General features: G+C 49.3%; 1 protein-coding gene across 2 annotated transcripts in view; it reads right to left on the reverse strand.

Moving 5' to 3' along the window:
• Positions 1-22,481, reverse strand: part of DYNC2I2 (dynein 2 intermediate chain 2) — a 116,570-nt gene that overhangs the window by 2,922 nt on the left and 91,167 nt on the right. For both annotated transcript variants that reach the window (XR_015304130.1, XM_086948615.1), the window contains exons 5-7: positions 18,790-18,899; positions 18,437-18,604; positions 17,342-17,574 (exon numbers count right to left, since the gene is read on the reverse strand). Coding sequence is in view for 1 of the 2 variants with exons in the window: in XM_086948615.1 (XP_086804741.1) it covers positions 17,342-17,574; positions 18,437-18,604; positions 18,790-18,899 (511 nt within the window). In the remaining variant the exon portion in view is untranslated. The remainder of the gene's footprint in view (positions 1-17,341; positions 17,575-18,436; positions 18,605-18,789; positions 18,900-22,481) is intronic.

A 22,481-nucleotide genomic window follows, 5' to 3' on the forward strand; every position in this document is an offset into this window, starting at 1 on the left:
GGCGAAGCCAACCCTTTGTACTCAAGCTGACCAGAAGTAAAAGAGGCGTCCAATGGAACATTGCACCCATAACCTACATCCCTAGGACTCAACAGGGTGGGTGCAATGAGGCCCAACCATTGGTAGATACTGTCCTAGAGCCAGCAAGAGGAAGCATTGAAAGGGCGGAGGGTGGAAGACAGATTCAGTGACGGTGGCTGGTGGGGACAGTCTGCCCAAACAGCCTCCACCAATTCAAAGAGAGGAGGAAATCAGGGGCCCTCACACGAGGGTCAAGATGCAAGCACCCAGACTGAGGAACAGAGGAAGGCAGGGGCACTGTATGAAAACACAGCAACCATCATGAACTATCCCATTATGAATACAATAAAAGTGAAAATGAAGAATTATAATCTTCAGCAATATTGAAGAAAAGTACAAGAATCCAGACACTTCAGGGTCAGGGTTGATTTAAGGACTGGAGCGCAGCAACACGCTGCTGTAGGCGATGCCATTCCTGGCTTTAGTACTACTACCTCCCACACATCTACAAGTAAAAATCAAAGGTGACAAAAGTGATCATTGAACTTCCTTCTGTTCTAGTGCCTCGGTACTGAACGCCCACAGGTCTTGACTGGACTAATAAGTATATACAAGGCTGCATCCACATACTGTGTAGTTGGTGAGGCCTTCGTCTGCCCTACAGGCAGAATACAATCAAAACCTAATGCGTTAAAAAGGGAAATCTCATACATGAGGGAGAGTGGGATTTGGACAAGTGAATATGGGAATAGTGTGTTTAATTGGCCAATAAAGTTAACAGCCAGGCTTGGAGTGAAACATGCAGGCGGAGCGGGGGTAAGAGTACAACTCGATAATCAATTCTGTTGATGTCGGACAAGAGGTTAAGGAGACCAGGAGATGAGGGTCTCCTTTGTCTCTGATTTGCTGGAAGTCACTTATGAAATGTGATGTTGTCATTCAGATGCTGAGGCACAGGCAGAATCTGAATTGCTAGGCCACTAGTGAAAGGTTTTGATGGAATGTAGTTGTACAGCTACAGTGGAACTGCTCCTTCAAGGAACTTGATGTGCAGTGGCGTAACGAAACTTGCGGGGGCCCCCCTGCAAAGCCCATGGAGGGCCCCCCCCCCCCGGCGGCTCGGCCCACCACCTACCACTTTGCCCTACCACCCAGAAATCTAGTATTTGCCCCTACAGTACAAAAATAAGCATCACCTAAAGCCGTATTTTCAGCACTTATCTGTGCATACTTCGAACAGCAAATATAAATAGCAAACACTTTTAATTGTGTTCTAGGGCTGCCTGAAAGATTCATGACTGATAATTAAAGGGAACAAAGACAGAAAAATCACATTACAAATAAATACAACACATGGCAGGCATTTTTCTTTTGGCAACCCTACTTCATATTCCTTTTCATTAAATGCATTCTCACACTACAGCACTAAATGTAAATTTCAAATGTAAGGAATAGGCAGAGAGGGGGCCCAGGGGGTACTGGACCAGAAAAAAACTAAGCCTCTGTTACCAGTTTACAAAGGTATGTAAATTTGCAAATGGTCTCTAGCCTCGAGGCAGTTGCCTTCAACCCCCTTGCTTCCGGGCCTGGAAGCTCAGGTCACTGTGACCTGCACCCACCATTTAATTTATGAGGTAGGACTGTTATGAGGCAAGTCACTGGTGCAACCGGCCCCAGCGAGAAGAGTGTGGTGCTGCCTGTGCGCGCTACAGCGCTGATGGGGCCCCTGGAGGCTGGAAAACGAGGACTGCTGGGGGCATAGCTGCCAAGGTTTCAGATTGGACTGTTGTTGCTGTATGTTGGATGCCCCTGCCAGTATCTCTAGGACATACACAGATAATTCATTTTTCCAATAAAAACTTTATGGACTTAATCGAAATGTGAAACTGAATTTTCTTTGCCAGGAGGCAGTGACAGGAGCAATGTTATTTTTTGCAGGCCCCTCAGTCAGAATACTGGGAATATATTGGGACCTCATTTTCACTGCAACACTGAGAACCTTCACATTCCAATATAGTCCCAGCTCTGATTGGGTCTAACAGTTGCTCCCCTCTGGTGGCCACAGGCACAGCCTTTCACTTCTCAAGTAAGATGGCCACCAGGTCTTTCTCAACAAAGATGGTTCTCATTTCACCTCTCTGGAGAATGGGAGTAGTCAAAAAATCTTTAATTCGTGGAACCATGCTTCAAATTCTCCTTCTTACTCAATCAATGTGTTGTCAATAGCTAAAATCCAAGATCTGGCAGTTGCAAAGTCTCCAAATTTACTCAAAGGGAGACTATAGTTGGCATACATTTCTCACCAGTGTTTCATTAGCTGTCTATTGGTCTGCAATGCCACAATAAGTATCTTGTATAAATCATGCGAACATATAAAGACAAAGGCAAAGCTACAAGGCATGCCCTTTGTACATCAAGTGAACAGACAAAGACAAACAGTGCATGTGCTTCAATACTATATTCTTCCACCATGTTATCGGACTTTTGGTGTGAGGTGGCAAGTAAAACAAAAACATGGATGTAGCTTGTGTGCAGTCAAGTGGCCATCTCTTACTTTTTAAGATGGGTGCTGCGGCAGTGAGTTTGGAGGAGGGATAAGGCAGTCTAAGGATGCAGTCCATCGGTGTTGAAAGGCAAGCAGTAACAAGTGTATGGTGAAGGGGAATGGGGGGGCAGATTAAGGAATGAGGAATAAATATGGTGCCTTGTGCCTCATGACAACGAGGAGGCTGCCTTTGTAGTACAGCACATCAAGAGAGGAGCAGTCTTTGAAAACATATTCCAGAGCTAATGGAAGGAAGATGAATGGGCTGTGCCTTCTCTATGCATCAGTGAGGTAGACCTTATAAGAGGTTTAGTTGGAGACTACTTTAGTTCAAACACAGTTGAATATAGAAATCCAAAGCACAATACATGATTGATTATACAGGTATACAATCAGCTCACAAGTCACGTGCACTTTTAATTGCGCTGTGCAGTGCGCATGACAATGGCATTGGTCACCAGCCCCATCCTGAAGACTATGCAGATGAGGAGACAACTGCTCGCCGCGCACCCAACATTTAATAAATGAAGAGCCTCAATCAGAGGCCCGGCTGGCTCGCTGAGAGAGAGGGGCCTGAGTTACGCCCTGGGCACAGTGCATCACATGTTCTACCCACTGTTTACAGCTTTGGATGCTAACACTTCAATGGCTCAGACGGCAAAGTGCTGGTCACTTGAGTTTACAAATTCACACTAATGCTATTTTTGCTGTTGGTTATATTTGTACATCAAACATGTATTATACTTCAGACTCTCAGTCTTGTGTTTTTTCTATAAAATGTATTAATTTTTTGCGTCCACCCGAAGAAAAAGAAATGCAGTTGAAATCAATCTGGATATAGTCCCTAATTATGAATATCTGGAAGTTATTGCATCACAAAATCTGAATCCTAGACCTCCTATCGAGTGATTATAGGGGAAAGGCCCCTTTCCCTCAGCAGGAACAGTAAAATTACAGGGGAACGGCACTGTATGACATACCATAAGACTATAGAATGATAAGATTCCATTGTTGTGTTGGTCTTGTGTGGGAAGTAGAGTTTGACTGTTGGTACACGTTTGTTGGAAAGAAATATATTGGAATCATTATTGAAAATCAGGAGAAGTCTGTTGATGCCAGCCATTCACTGTGAGCTGGGTTTGAAAGGAAAGTCTCCGACACCATGGCTATGTGCACTCACTTCACTTGCAGCTGATGGACTGACCACACCGGAGAAGGTGAGGGGGCTGCCTGCAACACAGGTGGCAAAATGGATATGGGCAAAGGGGTGGGGAAAGAGAATAGAGCACTCGAAAGGTCCAGCCTGTACTCTGGACCGGTGTCTGCTTGTGGGGCAGTGGCACTCACAGGACCTGCGGCAGCTGGGGCAAGACCCGCATTTCCTCTAACAGGCAGAGGGTAGCTATCCTCAATGTGGTAGGTGCAGTAGCTCTGGGGGGCATGGCTGTAAGCAGCCCATTGCACCCTGGTTATGTCTGTCTCTTGCTACTGAGGTAGAGATTGCTGAGCTCAATTACTTGCCTGCATTAACACTAGCGGCAGGGCATTTCGTCTGCAATGAACCAGCTACTTCCTGCAGAGGGTTCCATTCATCGAAGAAATGGACCCAGATAAACTCCAATGTGTTCTGCCCCGTGGTGCTTTTGTTCACTGCGTCAAGACGTAATGTTCACATTTATTTTATTTTGCAGTTAGTAAAAACCTTTGCAACACTCAATCCAAGCTATAAAATTAATAAAATATTAAAACAATGTAAAAGCAGTTCATCACTACAAAAAGTTGAAAAAGATGCAAATATAGCTGACAATGCTTACTAATATCAAAAGTGCGGCTAATATACTTTTAACTTTAAATCAACACACAATATTCGTCCAAGGACCTTAATCTTGACAAAAACGTAATATGACACCTGAGATTGAGGGTTTAAAGAACAACATTCCCTGTAACTTCAAATCTCACCCTGTGTTTATTACAAGAAATTAACCAGTATGGGAACAATCCTAGGCTGCAGGCATATTCCACGAGTGAGCAATAAAAACACCGACAAACCTTTGTATTTGTACAAACCTGCAAAGAGTGGGCTCTAATAAATGTAATAAAGGCGTAGGCTGTAGGGATAACTGAACGCAAAGGTTATCATTTTGGTATAGGTGATCTCTAAGCTTTGATTTGCTTCAGATAGCTGCAGGGCAAATCACTCGACGTTCAAACTCAAACCCATACTCAGTAGACATAAAAGTTTAAGGGGCAGATTTACAAGCCCCTTGCGCCACTTTTGCATCACTTTTAACATAGGAAAAGTGACGCAAAAGTGGCGCAAGGGGCTTGTTAATCTGCCTCTAAATGTACAGCTGTGCGCGCCGCACGGCTGCAGGATTTGGGTTTCACAACCTTAAGCGCGCTTCCATCTACTCCAGTCTGTGCAAGGCCGCCTTGAAATGAAAACCCAAAGGCGAGGCAGCCAGCCTCCACCAGCACGTTGTAGAAGACACCGGAAGATAACGATATGCAATACATTACTTGCATTATTAAACAAAGTTTGGCAGAGCGCTGGTGAAATAAATAAACCTGTTGGAGTTGAGTGTTTGTTTAGGCGAGGGGGGGGGGGGGCATTTGGAGGGGGGGGCATTTGGAGGGAGGGACAGCCTCGTGGCAGAAAAGAGATTTACAGCGTGCATAACCATAAGGAGGGTGCGTCGTGCCTTGTGTGGAAGTAATTCAGGGCGTTTGAAAAAGTATCCTCACTACTATACTTAGTAGGTGAAGTGAGGGGGTGTGAGTGTGAGACGGGAGTGGGCGACAGTGTGCGTGATAAACTTGCTTAACTGTAGCAGAGTTATCTGGCAATGGCATCCTAAACAACTTTCATAACCATGGAATAATTTTTGGCCGGCAGACTTCCTCGAAAAACAATCAGATTCACATTTTCCTAACTTTATCTAAACTTTTTCTCACCTCGATGAACTTTTTTCGTGTACCAAAATTTAATATAATAGCCAAGCTAGGCAGGGGGCCCCGGGGCTAGTAATACTTCAAATATGCCCGGCGGCCCCACAGTGAATGACGATCCTTCTCAACAGTCGAGGATCCTTCTGGCGCACTTTTAATTCCAATGCGCAGGAAAATGGCCAGCAGCCCCGCCCCCACCCTCTATTGCCTGCTGAAGACTGCGCACGCAGCTGCAGACGCGGAGACAACTGCACACAAAACTTGAGCCCAGAGGCCCTGCCGGGCGAGCGGCGGGGCCCGGGCCAGGGGCCTGCGCAAGATACCAATGATGATTAATTAGGAGACCGGGGCTCAGGCGTACGCTCCTTCATTAATGAAGAAGATGCTGTGGCGTGCCCTGCGCACTATTTAATTAATGAGGTGTGAGCATCATTTAGACTTGCTGGCTCAGCTGAGATGGGGCGGGCCCCTGGAGCCAGGGAGGCCCCCCCGCAATGCGGGGGCAGCGGGGGCCTGTGTTACGCCCCTGTTGATGTGGAAGAACGGTTTGGATGATATGGCTGTAGGTGGAAAGATCGCCAGGGTCTAGACGTGGTTCACACGTTTTCAGAAAAGATCAAAAGGTGCCAGTTCGGAGACAGAAACTGGGAGTGAGCACTGGGAATCAGGAAACAAGCATTTACAATGCAATGGTTTTGCCTTTGTTAAAGTTAGAGCGATTGGCATTGCTCTTGACATTATTTTTATTTATGTTTTTTTTAACATAAATAAATGGCATTGTCATTTACAATGCCACTAGCTTTATCTCTTGCAAATGACACACACCAACACCCACAGAGAGCCCCCCCAACACACACAAACCCCCCCACACACACACCCACACAGAGCCCCCCCACACACAGCCACACAAAGCCCCCCACACACACCCACACAGAGCCCCCCCACACACACACCCACACACAGCCCCCCACACACTGCGAGCCCCACCCCACACACTGTGGGCTCGCTGCGAGCCCCCCCGCAGGCAACAGAGGCACGAAAACAGGGTCACAAGCAAGCAACAGGGTCACAAGCAAGCAACAGGGTCCCAAGCAAGCAACAGAGGCACGAAAACAGGGTCCCAAGCAGGCAACAGTGGCACGAAAAGAGGGTCCCAAGCAGGCAACAGAGGCACGAAAACAGGGTCACAAGCAAGCAACAGGGTCACAAGCAAGCAACAGGGTCCCAAGCAAGCAACAGGGTCCCAAGCAAGCAACAGGGGCACGTAAAGAGGGCCACAAGCAGGCAACAGAGGCACGAAAACAGGGTCCCAAGCAGGCAACAGCGGCACGAAAACAGGGTCCCAAGCAGGCAACAGAGGCACGTAAAGAGGGCCACAAGCAGGCAACAGAGGCACGTAAACAGGGCCACAAGCAGGCAACAGAGGCACGTAAACAGGGTCACAAGCAGGCAACAGAGGCACGAAAACAGGGTCACAAGCAGGCAACAGAGGCACAAAAACAGGGTCACAAGCAGGCAACAGAGGCACAAAAACAGGGTCACAAGCAGGCAACAGAGGCACGAAAACAGGGTCACAAGCAGGCAACAGAGGCACGAAAACAGGGTCCCAAGCAGGCAACAGAGGCACGTAAAGAGGGCCACAAGCAGGCAACAGAGGCACGTAAAGAGGGCCACAAGCAGGCAACAGAGGCACGTAAAGAGGGCCACAAGCAGGCAACAGAGGCACGTAAACAGGGTCACAAGCAGGCAACAGAGGCACGAAAACAGGGTCACAAGCAGGCAACAGAGGCACAAAAACAGGGTCACAAGCAGGCAACAGAGGCACAAAAACAGGGTCACAAGCAGGCAACAGAGGCACGAAAACAGGGTCACAAGCAAGCAACAGGGTCACAAGCAAGCAACAGGGTCACAAGCAGGCAACAGAGGTACGTAAAGAGGGCCACAAGCAGGCAACAAAGGCACGAAAACAGGGTCCCAAGCAGGCAACAGTGGCACGAAAACAGGGTCCCAAGCAGGCAACAGAGGCACAAGCAGGCAACAGAGGCACAAGCAGGCAACAGAGGCACGAACACAGGGTCACAAGCAGGCAACAGAGGCACGAAAACAGGGTCCCAAGCATAGGCGCTTTCTGACTCAACAGTGAGGCCCTGTTTTTTCCTCGGTGTTTAATCCAGCCTGTTGGCTTGCTTTCTCAGTTTTGCCAAACATGATACCGATTATAGTGAAAGACAGGATGATGTGCGAAAAAATACAAAATGTTGTCCTGAGCAAAGCCATAATTAAAACCCAATTTAGTGGTTTCAGCAACTTAAGCATTAAACCGCATCTCTTCCATTCGAAGTCACATACAGATCTCAGCAGCAGGTGGTTAACCCACTGTGATGTCTCGCAACGTAGTTTGAAAACTAGAATTCTAACCTTAGCTACCCCCATATGAATTAATGAACGGTGTGATCTTAGGCAAATGACAATGCGTACAGTGCGTGTGCCTCACTTATTTCTATTTACAAAACTGTTAGCTCTTAAAACATACTAAAAGCTGGCAATGTTGACTACAATAAAACCCGACATGTGCCCGACTCCCCCAGCCCCCCGTCCTCTGAAGACGACACTTCACCGCGGGTTCTCAAAGACGAGCGAGCGCTGTTGACCCAAGCCCGGCGTCGCCTGATAAATCCTCGGCGGAGGAGGGCCTGCACACAGCATTCATCTGCTGATAAGGCTTGTGTGGAGAAGAAACAAATATGCATTTCCCCTGGAACAGAAAGCTCGCGCACACTCCATTTACAAACTGAAGGACAGGCTGGCCTAAGTAAAAACCCTGCGGCGGGAGGTCAGCGCCGCACAATGAATTTCATCTAATGGGAGCGGTAGCAGAGTGCCTGGCGCAGGGCTTAAAAATAGAGCGCTGTGAAAGGTACTGGCAGCAGCCGGGCCTGCGTGACCCCGGTTCACACCTGCGCTGGATGCTGACCACGGGTGGGGGTTCAGGAGGGAGCAGCTGGGGGTGTTTTGGTGGAGGGGGGCAGGTGTGGCCACCTTTGAATCTTTTCTAATTCTTTTTTTTTTTTTAAATAACTCAGGAAATGTAATATGGATTATCTCCATGTCTCTGTTTAGTTTACTGATTATGGAAACGAAAGATGCAGTTTCAGACTTGCAGCTCACTTTACCCGTCCCGCCGAAAACCCCTTTGACTTCTGCTGGGTCTGTCTTGCCAGTTCTGGGTGGCCCAAGCCTCGCTCCCCCCCCATGCTTTTAAGCCACCCACAAGGACATGTGCACGAGGGGATAAGGCCCCACCCCCTTCTAATGCCACCAATGACTCCACCCTAAATCTTCAAACAGTGCCCACCTCTTCCCCTCCCCCAACAAAAGCTTCAAGAGCGGCTGAAATCTGGCTGACCAGTCCACAGGGACAAACGTGTGACGTCATTGTACCTAGAAAAAACCTTTTCGTTAAACATACTTAAAGAAACACAAAAAGGTTCTACATTATCGATCTCACGGCTCCAAGGGCAACTTATCCTCCAGACGGACTGCTTGGCAGCAGGACAACGGACCACCTCTGCTTGGAGTTTGACAAGTATGTACACTACACAGGCGAGGCCTTTCCTTCTGAGCCAACCATGGCGACTAGTCACAAGCTCAGGGGGTCACACGCATGCCAGGGGCGCTTCCCCAATTACAGCGCTGACTTCCTAAAACACAGACACAACGGGCCCCATCCACACAGTGAGCGGAGCACTATGCCAAGTCACGCGGGCAGCGCCTTGAGGAGTTCCGGTTCACAGGGAGGCGCTATAAAGCAGTCTTCAGTGCCCAGGACAGCCGCACAGAACACGCCACGGGAAAGGAGGGTTTTTCACAGAGTGCAGCGGCCAGGGAGGCTGTGGGGGTATCCGATGGGCAAGGTAATATGTCCCGTAGCATACTCGGGAAGTCGAGTGGCTTAAAGAGCCAGATATTCAATAGATGGAGGACAGCGGGGTAACGGGCTCACACACAGCGGGAGGGGGGCGGGCGGGCTCACGCACAGCGGGAGGGGGCGGGCAGGCTCACGGACAGCGGGAGGGAGGCGGGCGGGCACACGGACAGTGGGAGGGGGGAGGGAACGGCAAGAAAGCCACTCACCTGGACTTCCTCCGGCGGCGGTCGGCCGCGGAATGGGCAAAACAAACCTAGACGCCAACTTCTTCCCCCGGGCTGCGGGGGGCGGGCACTTCCGGCCGGCCGCGCTAGGATTGGCCGGCCGGCCAGTCACGGGGCGGGAAACGGGGGAGAAGAGACGCAGTAGTGCCGGCAATGCCGGACCAGACACGGGGGCGTTCCCGGCGTCCCGTGACGTCGGCAAAAGCCAAAGAATGTCGGGAACGCCCCCGTGTCTGGTCCGGCATTGACGGACAGGCCCCTCGTCCAATGGCAAGGCTCCGTTTACGGAGCCAGCCAATCAATGACGAGGGCCGAACCAAGCCACACTACAGTTCTCATCAGGTTTTCGCCTGCGCCGAAAAGATGCGCAGAGCGCATCTTTGGCGAGGCAAAACCTAAAAAGGACCTGAAAAGAAAGTAGGAGGCTCTGCATAGGACATAACTTTGGGGAATTGGAGAATGCAGTCAAGTTGTTGTTCGAGACAGGTTTGAAAGAGTGCCAGGAAGGAAGGTTATATTGGGGTGATGGGGGATTTGCAGTAAATCTTGTTGTGGGAGTTGGCTGCCATGATGTGGTGGTGTAAATCCATGTGCGTTGAGAGACAGAAAAAGTGAATGTGGACTAAAGTATAGAGTCAAGGAACACAGATGGTAAAACTGGACTGGTGCATCAACAGCATTGAACAGTGCTCTTCACTGTCGGCTTCTCAGACGGTTGTGGTGCGCTAACAGCCTCAACAGTGCTCTTCGCTGTCGGCTTCTCAGACTGTTGTGGCGTGCTAACAGCCTGAAACAGTGCTCTTCATTGTCAGCTTCTGAGACAGTTGAGGTGCATTAACAGCTTCGAACAGTGCTCTTCACTGTCTGCTTCTCAGACGGTTGTGGTGCGCTAACAGCCTCAACGGTGCTCTTCACGGTCAGCTTCTGAGGCGGTTTTGGTGCACTACAGCCTCAAACAGTGCTCTTCATTGTCAGCTTCTGAGACAGTTGAGGTGCATTAACAGCTTCGAACAGTGCTCTTCACTGTCTGCTTCTCAGACGGTTGTGGTGCGCTAACAGCCTCAACGGTGCTCTTCACGGTCAGCTTCTGAGGCGGTTTTGGTGCACTACAGCCTCAAACAGTGCTCTTCATTGTTGGCTTCTAAGAAGGTTGTGGTGCGCTAACCACCTCGAACAGTGCTCTTCACTGTCTGCTTCTGAGGTGGTTGTGAAGTGCTAACAGCCTCAACAGTGCTCTTCACTGTCAGCTTCTCAGACGGCTGTGGTGCGTTAACAGCCTTGTACTGTGCTCTTCACCGTCGGCTTCTCAGACGGCTGTGGAGCGCTAAAAGCCTCGAACAGTGCTCTTTACGGTCTGCTTCTGAGACGGCTGTGGCGCGCTAAAAGCCTCAAACAGTGCTCTTCATTGTTGGCTTCTGAGGTGGTTGTGGAGTGCTAACAGCCTCAACAGGGCTCTTCATTGTCAGCTTTTCAGACGGCTGTGGTGCGCTACAGCCTCGAACGGTGCTCTTTACGGTCTGCTTCTGAGACGGTTGTGGTGCGCTAAGAGCCTCGAACAGGGCTCTTCACTGTCAGCTTCTGAGACGGTCGTGGTGCGCTACAGCCTCGAACAGTGCTCTTCACGGTTGGCTTCTGTGACAGTTGTGGCGCGCTAAGAGCCTCAAACAGTGCTCTTCATTGTTGGCTTCTGAGACGGTTGAGGTGCATTAACAGCCTTTTTCAGTGCTCTTCACTTTCGGCTTCTCAGACGGTTGTGGTGCACTTACAGCCTCGAACAGTGCTCTTCATTGTTAGCTTCTCAGATGGTTGTGGTGAGCTAACAGCCTCGACCTGAGCTCTTCACGGTCTGCTTCTGAGACGGTTGTGGTGTACTCACAGCCTCAACAGTACTCTTCACTGTCGGCTTCTCAGACGGATATGGTGCGCTAACAGCCTTGAACAGTGCTCTTCACTGTCAGCTTCTGAGACGGTTGTGGTGCGCTACAGCCTCGAACAGTGCTCTTCATTATTAGCTTCTCAGGCGGTTGTAGTGCGCTAACAGCCTCAACAGTGCTCTTCACTGTCTGCTTCTGAGACGGTTGTGGTGCGCTAACAGCCTCAGCAGTGCTCTTCACTGTCAGCTTCTGAGACGGTTGTGGTGCGCTACAGCCTCGAACAGTACTCTTCACTGTCAGCTTCTGGGACGGTTGTGGTGCGCTACAGCCTCAAACAGTGCTCTTCATTGTTGGCTTCTGAGGCGGTTGTGGTGTGCTAACAGCCTCAACAGTGCTCTTCACTGTCAGCTTCTCAGAAGGTTGTGGTGCACTAACAGCCTCCAACGGTGCTCTTCACTGTCTGCTTCTGAGACGGTGTGGTGCGCTAACAGCCTCGAACAATGCTCTTCACTACCGGCTTCTCAGACGGTTGTGGTGCACTAACAGCCTCCAACGGTGCTCTTCACTGTCTGCTTCTGAGACGGTTGTGGTGCGCTACAGCCTCGAACAGTGCTCTTCATTGTTGGCTTCTCAGACGGTTGTGGTGCACTAACAGCCTCCAATGGTGCTCTTCACTGTCTGCTTCTGAGACGGTGTGGTGCGCTAACCGCCTCGAACAGTGCTCTTCACTACCGGCTTCTGAGATGGTTGTAGTGCACTAACAGCCTTGAACAGTGCTGTTCACTGTCTGCTTCTGATGCGGTTGCTGTGCCCTAACAGCCTCGAACAATACTCTTCACGGTCGGCTTCCGAGGCAGTTTTGGAGTACTAACAGCCTTGAACAGTGCTATTCACGGTTGACTTCTGAGACGGTTGTGGTGCGCTAACAGCCTCGAACAATGCTCTTCATTGTTGGCTTCTGAGGCGGTTGTTGTGCACTAACAGCCTCGAACAATACTCTTCACTGTCGGCTTCCGAGGCGGTTGTGGTGCACTAACAGCTTTGAACAGTGCTCTTCACTGTCGGCTTCTGAGACAGTTGTAGAGTACTAACAGCCTCGAACTGTGCTCTTCACTGTCAGCTTCTGGGACGGTTGTGGTGCGCTACAGCCTCGAACAGTGCTCTACATTGTTGGCTTCTGAGGCGGTTGTGGTGTGCTAACAGCCTCGAACAGTGCTCTTCACTGTCGGCTTCTGAGACGGTTGAGGTGCAATACCAGCCTTTAACAGTGCTCTTCACTGTCGGCTTCTCAGACAGTTGTGGTGCGCTAACAGCTTCGAACAGTGCTCTTCACGGTCTGCTTTTGAGACAGTTGTGGCGCGCTAACAGCCTCAAACAGTGCTCTTCATTGTCAGCTTCTGAGACGGTTGAGGAGCATTAACAGCCTTGAACAGTGCTCTTCACTGTCGGCTTCTCAGACGGTTGTGGTGCGCTACAGCCTCGAACAGTGCTCTTTACGGTCTGCTTCTGAGACGGCTGTGGCGCGCTAACAGCCTCAAACAGTGCTCTTCATTGTCCGCTTCTCAGTCGGATATGGTGCGCTAACAGCCTCGAACATTGCTCTTCACTGTCAGCTTCTGAGACGGTTGTGGTGCGCTACAGCCTCGAACAGTGCTCTTCATTGTCCGCTTCTCAGTCGGATATGGTGCGCTAACAGCCTCGAACAATGCTCTTCACTATCAGCTTCTGAGACGGTTGTGCTGCGCTACAGCCTCGAACAGTGCTCTTCATTGTTGGCTTCTGAGGTGGTTGTGGAGTGCTAACAGCCTCAACAGTGCTCTTCGCTGTCAGCTTCTCAGACGTTGTGGTGCGTTACAGCCTCGAACAGTGCTCTTTACGGTCTGCTTCTGAGACGGTTGTGGCGCGCTAACAGCCTCGAACAGTGCTCTTCACTGTCGGCTTCTGAGACGGTTGAGGTGCATTAACGGCGTTGAACAGTGCTCTTCACTGTCGGCTTCTCAGACGGTTGTGGTGCGCTAACAGCTTCGAACAGTGCTCTTCACGGTCTGCTTCTGGGACAGTTGTTGCGCACTAACAGCCTCAAACAGTGCTCTTCATTGTCAGCTTCTGAGACGGTTGAGATGCATTAACATCCTTGAAAAGTGCTCTTCACTGTCAGCTTCTCAGATGGTTGTGTTGCGCTACAGCCTCGAACAGTGCTCTTCACTGTCAGCTTCTGAAACGGTTGTGGTGCGCTACAGCCTCGAACAGTGCTCTTCACTGTCAGCTTCTGAAACGGTTGTGGTGCGCTACAGCCTCGAACAGTGCTCTTCACTGTCAGCTTCTGAGACGGTTGTGGTGCGCTACAGCCTCGAACAGTGCTCTTCATTGTTAGCTTCTCAGACGGTTGTGGTGCGCTAACAGCCTCGAACAGTGCTCTTCACTGTCAGCTTCTCAGACGGTTGTGGTGCGCTAACAGCCTCGAACAATGCTCTTCACTATCAGCTTCTGAGACGGTTGTGGTGCGCTACAGCCTCGAACAGTGCTCTTCATTGTTGGCTTCCGAGGCGGTTGTGGTGTGCTAACAGCCTCAACAGTGCTCTTCACTGTCGGCTTCTCAGACGGTTGTGGTGAGCTAACAACCTCCAACGGTGCTCTTCACTGACTGCTTCTGAGAAGTTGTGGTGCACTAACAGCCTTGAACAGTGCTCTTCACTGTCGGTTTCTGATACGGTTGTGGTGTACTAAAGCCTCGAACAATGCTCTTCACTGTCGGTTTCTGAGGCGGTTGTGGCGCGCTAACAGCTTTCAACAGTGCTCTTCACGGTCTGCTTCTGAGATGGTTGTGGCACGCCAACAGCCTTGAACAGTGCTCTTCACTGTCGGCTTCTGAGACAGTTGTAGTGTACTAACAGCCTCGAACTGCGCTCTTCACTTTCGGCTTCTGAGACGGTTGTGGTGTGCTAACAGCCTCAAACAGTGCTCTTCACTGTCGGCTTCTGAGAAAGTTGTGGTGCAATAGTCGGACCGGAATTTGTAGATAGAGTTTGTAGTCAGTAGTTGCTGCTTTAGGGACAAGGAGGTTTTCAGGATAAGGAGTACCAGTCTTTCCTAGTATTGTATTAAGCACTTACTACAGGCTGGATTTGGTGGACACCAGCGTGTTGAGCGGGGGCTGACAAAGATTGGGTTGATGCCAACTGTAGTGCTGAAGTGACTGGGGGTTGGAGCCTGGGATCTGGTTCAAAGAGGAGACTGTGGAAGGTTCTGGAAAGAATGGCTGAGGGTTTGATTTGTCCTTTAAATGGGGGCTTATTAAATGTTCCTAAATTATTAAATTGAACAGACATTCAATGTTTGAAGAAAGTGCAAGGTTGCTTCCTACAATTCACGAAGGTAACAATAACTGAGTAATGTCTTCTTGCTTGAAGTGTGAGGGGAAGAGGGTTCTGCGTCCGAGGCAGCTTGCCCTTTGTGCCATACACTCTTGTGGGCATTTTCATTTTCCCTTGTATCCAAGCCTACTGGCAGCTCCTGTAACACTGGAAGGTGCTGGGTACAGGGGGAAGAGTAGGAGGGCTCTTGCAGTTTAAGTCAGGAAGCCGACAGTCAATGAAGCAGAATGAACATAAAAAAAGTGACCACAACAACACTTACGTAGAACCTCTACCCTGCATCTCTAGGACGGTTTGTAACATGGATGCAGAAAATGAATGCTGTATTTAAAACTTCACCTAGTATGATGCTAATGGAGTTTACATTTTTTAAAGTTCATGTATAAGTTGTAAAGCGTTAATAATGAGAAGCACCTGCTCGCTGAGGCTTAGCTGATACCTTCAGTGGCATTACAGAGCCTTCACTGGCCTTCTTGGAAAAAGGGAGGTTTGTGAAATCTATTTTGTTTCTCAGTACACTACCTCTCTCGCGTTCACAAAATAAGAATTGTGCAGGACACCCCTGAACTAGAAGTTTGTGCGCTTCATTACTTCATGCCTATAAGGTGTCTATCTTCAAGAAATTCCAGATATGTAACTATCTCTGTAAGAATTGCCACCTGTTCTAGAGAGGTTTGTGTGCTGCTAGGTCCGTACTCATATCCTTGAGCGGTGTGGGTAACACCAGACGAGAACATGCTCATATCCTTGAGCGGTGTAGGTAACACCAGACGAGAACATGCTCATATCCTTGAGCGGTGTGGGTAACACCAGACAAGAACATGCTCATATCCTTGAGCGGTCTGGTTAAAACAAGACCGGAGCATGCTCATATCCTTGAGCGGTGTGGTTAACACCAGACGTGAACATGCTCATATCCTTGAGCGGCGTGGGTAACACCAGACGTGAACATGCTCATATCCTTGAGAGGCGTGGTTAACACCAGACGTGAAGAAGTCTTGGTCTCCTTGTTTTAATCAAACACAGCTTGTGAACAACCAGCCGACACGTGTTTCATCGCATCTCGCGAATCTTCAGGGCTCCAATGGTTGTGTTTGGATAGATGTCAGTCACTCTGTATCTGTGATTCTGATGTGTCTCGATCGATAAGGATAGCTCAGTAGCCTCGTCCGGACTTGATGTCTTGCGGACGTCTTGTTTCCAGATACAGAGTGACTGACATCTATACCTTCCCCCGGGCGACCCACAACAAGCGCACTACGCTTGCAAGCCATTGCACTTTACTTCTAACTAGAGATTGGATGGTCTTGGGCCCTTCCGGGTCGGAAGTATCACCGGAAGAGCGACCGCATAGTCCAAACACAACCATTGGAGCCCTGAAGATTCGCGAGATGCGATGAAACACGTGTCGGCTGGTTGTTCACAAGCTGTGTTTGATTAAAACAAGGAGACCAAGACTTCTTTATTGACACCTGTTTATTTATTCGTAATAATTTGTATATGAGTGTTGTTTCTCTGCATTATATTGCACGTTTGCGCTTGGACATTGCAAACATGCTCATATCCTTGAGAGGTGTGGGTAACACCAGACGTGAACATGCTCATATCCTTGAGCGGCGTGGTTAACACCAGACGCAAACATGCTCATATCATTGAGAGGTGTGGGTAACACCAGACGTGAACATGCTCATATCCTTGAGCGGCGTGGTTAACACCAGACGTGAACATGCTCATATCCTTGAGCGGTGTGGGTAACACCAGACACAAACATGCTCATATCCTTGAGAGGTCGAGGTGGCACCAGGTAGGTACCTCAGTTTGTGGGAGATTTGGGAGCCATCTGTCATATACTCCGGTCCTTGATTATTTGGGTGCTGCGAGGTCTGTACTCTCATCTTTCAGAGGTCTGGGTGCCGTGAGGTCTATACTCATCCTTGATCGGTTTAACAGATGGCCATGGTTATTCAACATATGCAGCGATTTAGGGATGTTATTTTATCATGTACACATAATTTTGTTTATTCATGATCACAGGCAGTTGTAAAAACACAAGCATATGTGGTGGGCTGAAGAAAAGAATACAGATTACGCACTGATGGACCTGCCTGAGCAATCACCTACATCTGGAATGTTAGAACAATATGTGCATCAAAGACATGATTCAGCCAGCATTCATGCTGCAGCTTTCAGACCAAAATGTATGTTCGCCCTCTTACACCAAGAACTAGTGAGTGCCTAATGTACCTTCCAGTACTGACACTTGTGCACTGTTCTCACTGCGTCCTGTAGTATTTGCTCCAACAGTTTTGTACATTTCCAGGGCCTGCAATACATGCATGGCCTGCACTTTAAGAAATTAAGCACTCTTGCATACTAAAGTAATTTCCTCGACCTTTTATTTGCACCATCCTGCCAACACCACTTACCTGTGGAATGGTGAGCAATCGACACAGTAGACAGGGCCCCCGTGGGGGGAGAAGGTGAACTGCGCTGGGGCCTTCAGTGGGATGGAGCAGGCAGTACTGGTAAGAGCCATCTTCTCCACCATGGAAGAACATTTCAGCAGATACCCGCCTTCCACCCCGACCACAAACAAGCTGGGGTCAAAGTGTGAGAATGATAGGGAGGTCACACCTACTGCTGTGTCCCCTCGGCCGTGCTGGGGAAAGGAGAGAAACATAATGGCATATGGTTAGAATATCCAAACTGTTTAACACTCAAATTACAAAATAACTAAACTAGTGGGAATCCTACTATTCAGAGCTGAAGGCTGCAGGTAACCTGATGTGGGTACAGCGGTTCTAAGGGTGACAAGCGGTAAGATTGGCACGGACGATCAATTCTGTTATAGGGACGATTCACAGATAAGTGCAAGGTGCAAAAGTAAATTGTTATTTTCCCAAACATGTTTCCCAAATTCTTTTTCACTGAATTTCCCTATTGCAGATTAAATTTACTACTATCAAGATGTACCAATTTGATGATAATTCAGGCGTAGTAGTTGGTGGGAAAGCAAGTGTCTAGAGAGAGCCGTCACTAGCTCCACTGTACGATAACATTACCAAACCTGTTGGTTTTGCACCCGATATTTCCAATAACCTCAGATTGAGGAGCAGAACGTCCATATTGTTGCCCTGCAGGGTGAAGTATAGAATAACAGAGAGATTGGTGCCACTGTTGGACAGTGGCCAAGTGACCACTGCACACAAGACTAGCACCAGGAGACTAAGAGTTAATGTAAAGAGTGGGAAGACGACCTTTATCATTCCTGGACAAGAGGCCTCTGCAGAAGACTGACGTCCTCCTAGACACAGAGGAATACTCTTCAGTCCTCCGCCCTGTGGTCCTGACACCAGACACTTCCTGTTCCTACTGGTGTTACAGATTGGTGTCTTAATTGTGGTTGAGCTGCCAGCTGCAATCAGTGGTGCTCCAACAGGAGGTCGGTGAGATGGAAACAAAGTTTTCTATGTTCTCATGCCCCTCACTATTTTAAGAAATGTGGATGAATTACGACTCACCTTCTTTACATGGGTGTTGCGGGGCATTTGCTGAGCAACCAAGGCAAATCCATGAGACAAGGCAAGCAAGCCCTCTCCTGCCATCTGCCAGACCAGAATCTTTCCATCTGTGGACACGCTCCGCACATGGAAACGCTGACTCCGTGCCCCGTCCTGCTGCCAGTCAACCTGCCAACAAAAAGCCCAGAACCAGAGAGTGAGGAGGGATTCACAGTATCGACTGAGGCCGCCTGGAGAAGCAGAGGAGCAGGTTAAAGAAGGGAGTCTCTAGAGCAGACACCCTTACAAACCAGAATGGAAGACCAGAAAAAGCTTGCAATGCTCTTCCCACATTTGTGACTCTGATCACTTACCTGGCAGACGGGATCTGTATGCGTGTCCCCTGTGAGCCCGGTCCGCCACAGCAAAGAGTCGTCCGTCCGACTGGTGTCCCACACCAGTACTTCCCCAGTGTACAGTCCACCTGTAATCCAGAGATGGAAATCATAGAACCTTTCTCATCCAACATTAGCACCGTTTGACAGACTGCCCGCAGGTCAATCAATCAATTTGTCTTTATTCGATCATGTTCAAAGATCATAAAAGCACATATAAATAAGTCATTACAATTATTTCGAATTTCTATCTTTAAAAAAATACAAATATTTCATCACAATTCTAGGATAGAAACGAAAATACTTAAGAAATATTAAAAGGAAAGAATTCCATTTCATGTACATGCTCAGTGTGCTTGAATTATTCTTTTTACGGACTCGGTATCCTACAGACCATCCCTTTCCTCTTCCTCATGCAAGCCCACAGGAATGACGCAACTGAATAACAGGGAGTGTTTTAAAAAAAATATAATGCTACCCGGCACTGCTTAAAATTCACTGCCGGAGGTCAATAAGGAACCTTTCACTGGAGAGGGAACGACGAACGTTCAATTCACAGCCGCCTTTCTGCAAACACACGTTGCAAATTATGAACCCAAGATTTAATTTGGAGACTCTGATGAACTATATCCAGACAGGCTCCAGCTGATCCATGCCCTTGAGGGCAGGTTATGTACACATTTTGAACAATTCATTCATTTATTTTCTTCTTTTTTGTCTTTCTTCTCTCTTTCATGCAGATCTTCTGGGCGATCACACAGTGCTGCAAATTCACGTTTTAGAAGAAACCTTTTCAGGGGAAGCAGCTTTAGACACCACACATTGGTAATGGATCTGGCTGCCAAGAAGCTCCGGCTGCTTAGGTCCATCACACGCTGGAAGGGGTGTCACTGATCTAACTTAGGGGTCACCAAATCCCAGAATATCATCTTCAAATAAGATATTTGTGGATTCTCAAGGAGTAGCAGGCATGTTAAATAGTATTACTGTACAACTGCAGACACTGGACGGAGGGCCGCAGGCAGTGGACATCACTCATCCATTCCATAGGCATGCATCCACGACCATCGTGAACAGCTATCATGGGGGTGTCAGATGGCGGACCCCCACAACCAGTTTTAATCTAAGGGATTAAAATGTAGCCATCCAGGTGAAGATTGGTGTAAAGGTCGAAACAATGTTCATGAACCAGGATTCAAGTTGTGAGTATTCAGGGTGACATTGGGACATGGTATAAAAAATATTAATCTGAAAATTCACTCATCCTGGAAAGATGAAACGTCCATGATGAAGGAAAAGTGTTTTTTTTCTTTTTAAGATGGGGACGACTTGAACGACTTTTAGAGAGTCAGGTATGGACCCTTGTAGTAGGGAAGCGTTGATTATTGTATTCCAAATGGGAATGATAAATTGGGAGGTCGCATCCACGCAGCTGGAGGGGAGTGAGTCATTAAAGTGGTTATTCAGATTTAAGGAGGATAGAATGTTCGAGATGGAATTGTCGTCATATAACTTGAAGTTGGGCTAGTGTGTGAGAAAGTGCCATCTTTCTTGCATGATTGGCCCCCACTTTTTGCTGAATTGCTGATGTGCTTTGACTGAGTGTACCCTGGGCTCCTTCCAATCAGGTGCCCAGGGCCTGTGTTCCTTCTGCATTAAAGCCTAAACCCAATTGACATCTCTGGCCACAGGTCAGCCCCTGGTAAATGGTACCCTAGGTACCCAGGGCACTGTGAACAGAGAAGGCCCCTAAGGGCTGCAGCACTTATTGTGTCACCCTTAGAGACCGTGTACCCTGACACACACACACTGCCTTGGCAGGCTGCGTGTCTTGGTGCAGAACTAAACAAAGGGTCGACATGGCGCCCATCCCTGTGTGCCATGCCACAAACACACTGCCCTGGCATACTTCAATCACCCCTCTAGCTGGGTGCACTATGCCAGTGGTGTGGGTACAGGTGCACAAGCCCTGTGCCCCTACAGTACCCAGGGCCATTCCTGGGCACCGTAAGTGCGGTGCTGCCATAAAGAGTTTATGGTGCTGGGAGGTTGTCATTACGAACTCCACAGCACCATAATGGCTACACTGAAGACTGACAAGTTTGATATCAAACTTCTCAGCACATTAAACCCGCACTGATGCCAATGTGGGATTTAATGTAAAATGCACGACAGAGGGCATCTTAGAGGTGCTCCCTGAAACCTAACTAACTTCCAGTGTCCTGACGGCGTGGCTACCGATGCTGCCACCACCAGACATGTTTCTGGACCCCTGGGTCTAGAGCCTACCACTCTCGGGGGCCTGAAACAATGCACATTCTGGGGCGAGGTGCCAAGCCTCCTCTCCCAGGATGGACAGGGTAAGCTTCAAAGGCATGCCACCTTTTGTGAGCTCCTCCAGGCCGGTTGCTGTACTCAGCAACTGGCCCCCACCAATTCTGACCCCAAACTGGTGGGAAGAACGGCGGGAAACCCTAAGTGAGGAAAGGGGGTGTGCCAGCTTATGCCAACTCCACCCTTCAGGTGGGAGAGGAGAGGTGAAGCACAACTTCGGGCTCCGGCCATCTTGAGGATGGGGAGCCCTGCCCAATCAGAGATAGGCTCCTGCCCTTCTCCCACAGGAGAGGAGCAGGATAGGGGGTGTACTCACCCCAGGACAGGGACCCATTGGTCCCTGCCCTTGCCCTACCTGTAACGACCCTAAATTTAGTATTTAAGGGCTCCCTGAACCTTCCTTCCTCAGATCCTGATTTGAAACAAGAACAAGAAACAAGAAATCCTGCCGTGCAGCTGCTAACAAGAGGACGACACCAACTGACTTGGCCCCAGAACCCTACAGGCCTGTGGATCCTTGAGCCTGCTCCTGCTTAACCCCGGCGTCTCCTGCAGACAGCAACCTCGAAAACCCCAGAGGACCTGCCTGCCTTGATCATCTAAAAGACTGGGGCTCCCATGAGCAGTGGTTCTGCTCAAACAGCAACACCCCTGGTTCCAGCCAGGAACCGCGAATCCAGCACACTCTGCACCGCGCTGCGAGGCCTCAGGGTAGTTACGCTCTATATAAGTTTAATTTCCATTCCATTCCACCCGCCGAGCCCAGCCTGTGCCTGAGTGGACAAAGACCACGAGGATGTCCCCCCGGCGACCGTGACCCGGAATCCAGTGCCCAAAGACCCTCCTCGACGAACCAGACGACTGCAGCCTCACCACCAGGGACCCCTCCAACCGTGACCAGCTGAGGGTAAGATTTCCCTACACCAAAAGACACCCCTGCACCCGGTGCCCCACGGCCTCCTGTGCCCAACTCCTGGGTGTCTACCTATCCTCCAAAATCCCAACTTACCTCTCGAAGTGGTGGTCGCACCTGAAGAATCTCCGTCCCCAAGCCTGAAGCCTTTGTTCATTTTTCAAGACTCCATTGAATAACATGGAGCGCCTGATGGCTCAAAAGCACCCAGCCGCTAGAGTGCCCCTGGAAGTGCAGCAACTACCCTACTCTACTTCCCCACTTGCCCTGTGTAAGTGACCAGGAGCTCACCTCCCACAGCCACGTGGCCTGCCTGCTAGCAGCCACCAACCGAAGGCCCCCTATCCTCCATAGGATAGCATTGTATGTATGTATGTATGTAAATGTATAGGCATTTATATAGCGCACTACTTACCCGGAGGGT

This window comes from Lissotriton vulgaris, unplaced genomic scaffold (assembly GCF_964263255.1).
Source record: "Lissotriton vulgaris unplaced genomic scaffold, aLisVul1.2 SCAFFOLD_726, whole genome shotgun sequence".
Classification (NCBI taxonomy): domain Eukaryota; kingdom Metazoa; phylum Chordata; class Amphibia; order Caudata; family Salamandridae; genus Lissotriton; species Lissotriton vulgaris.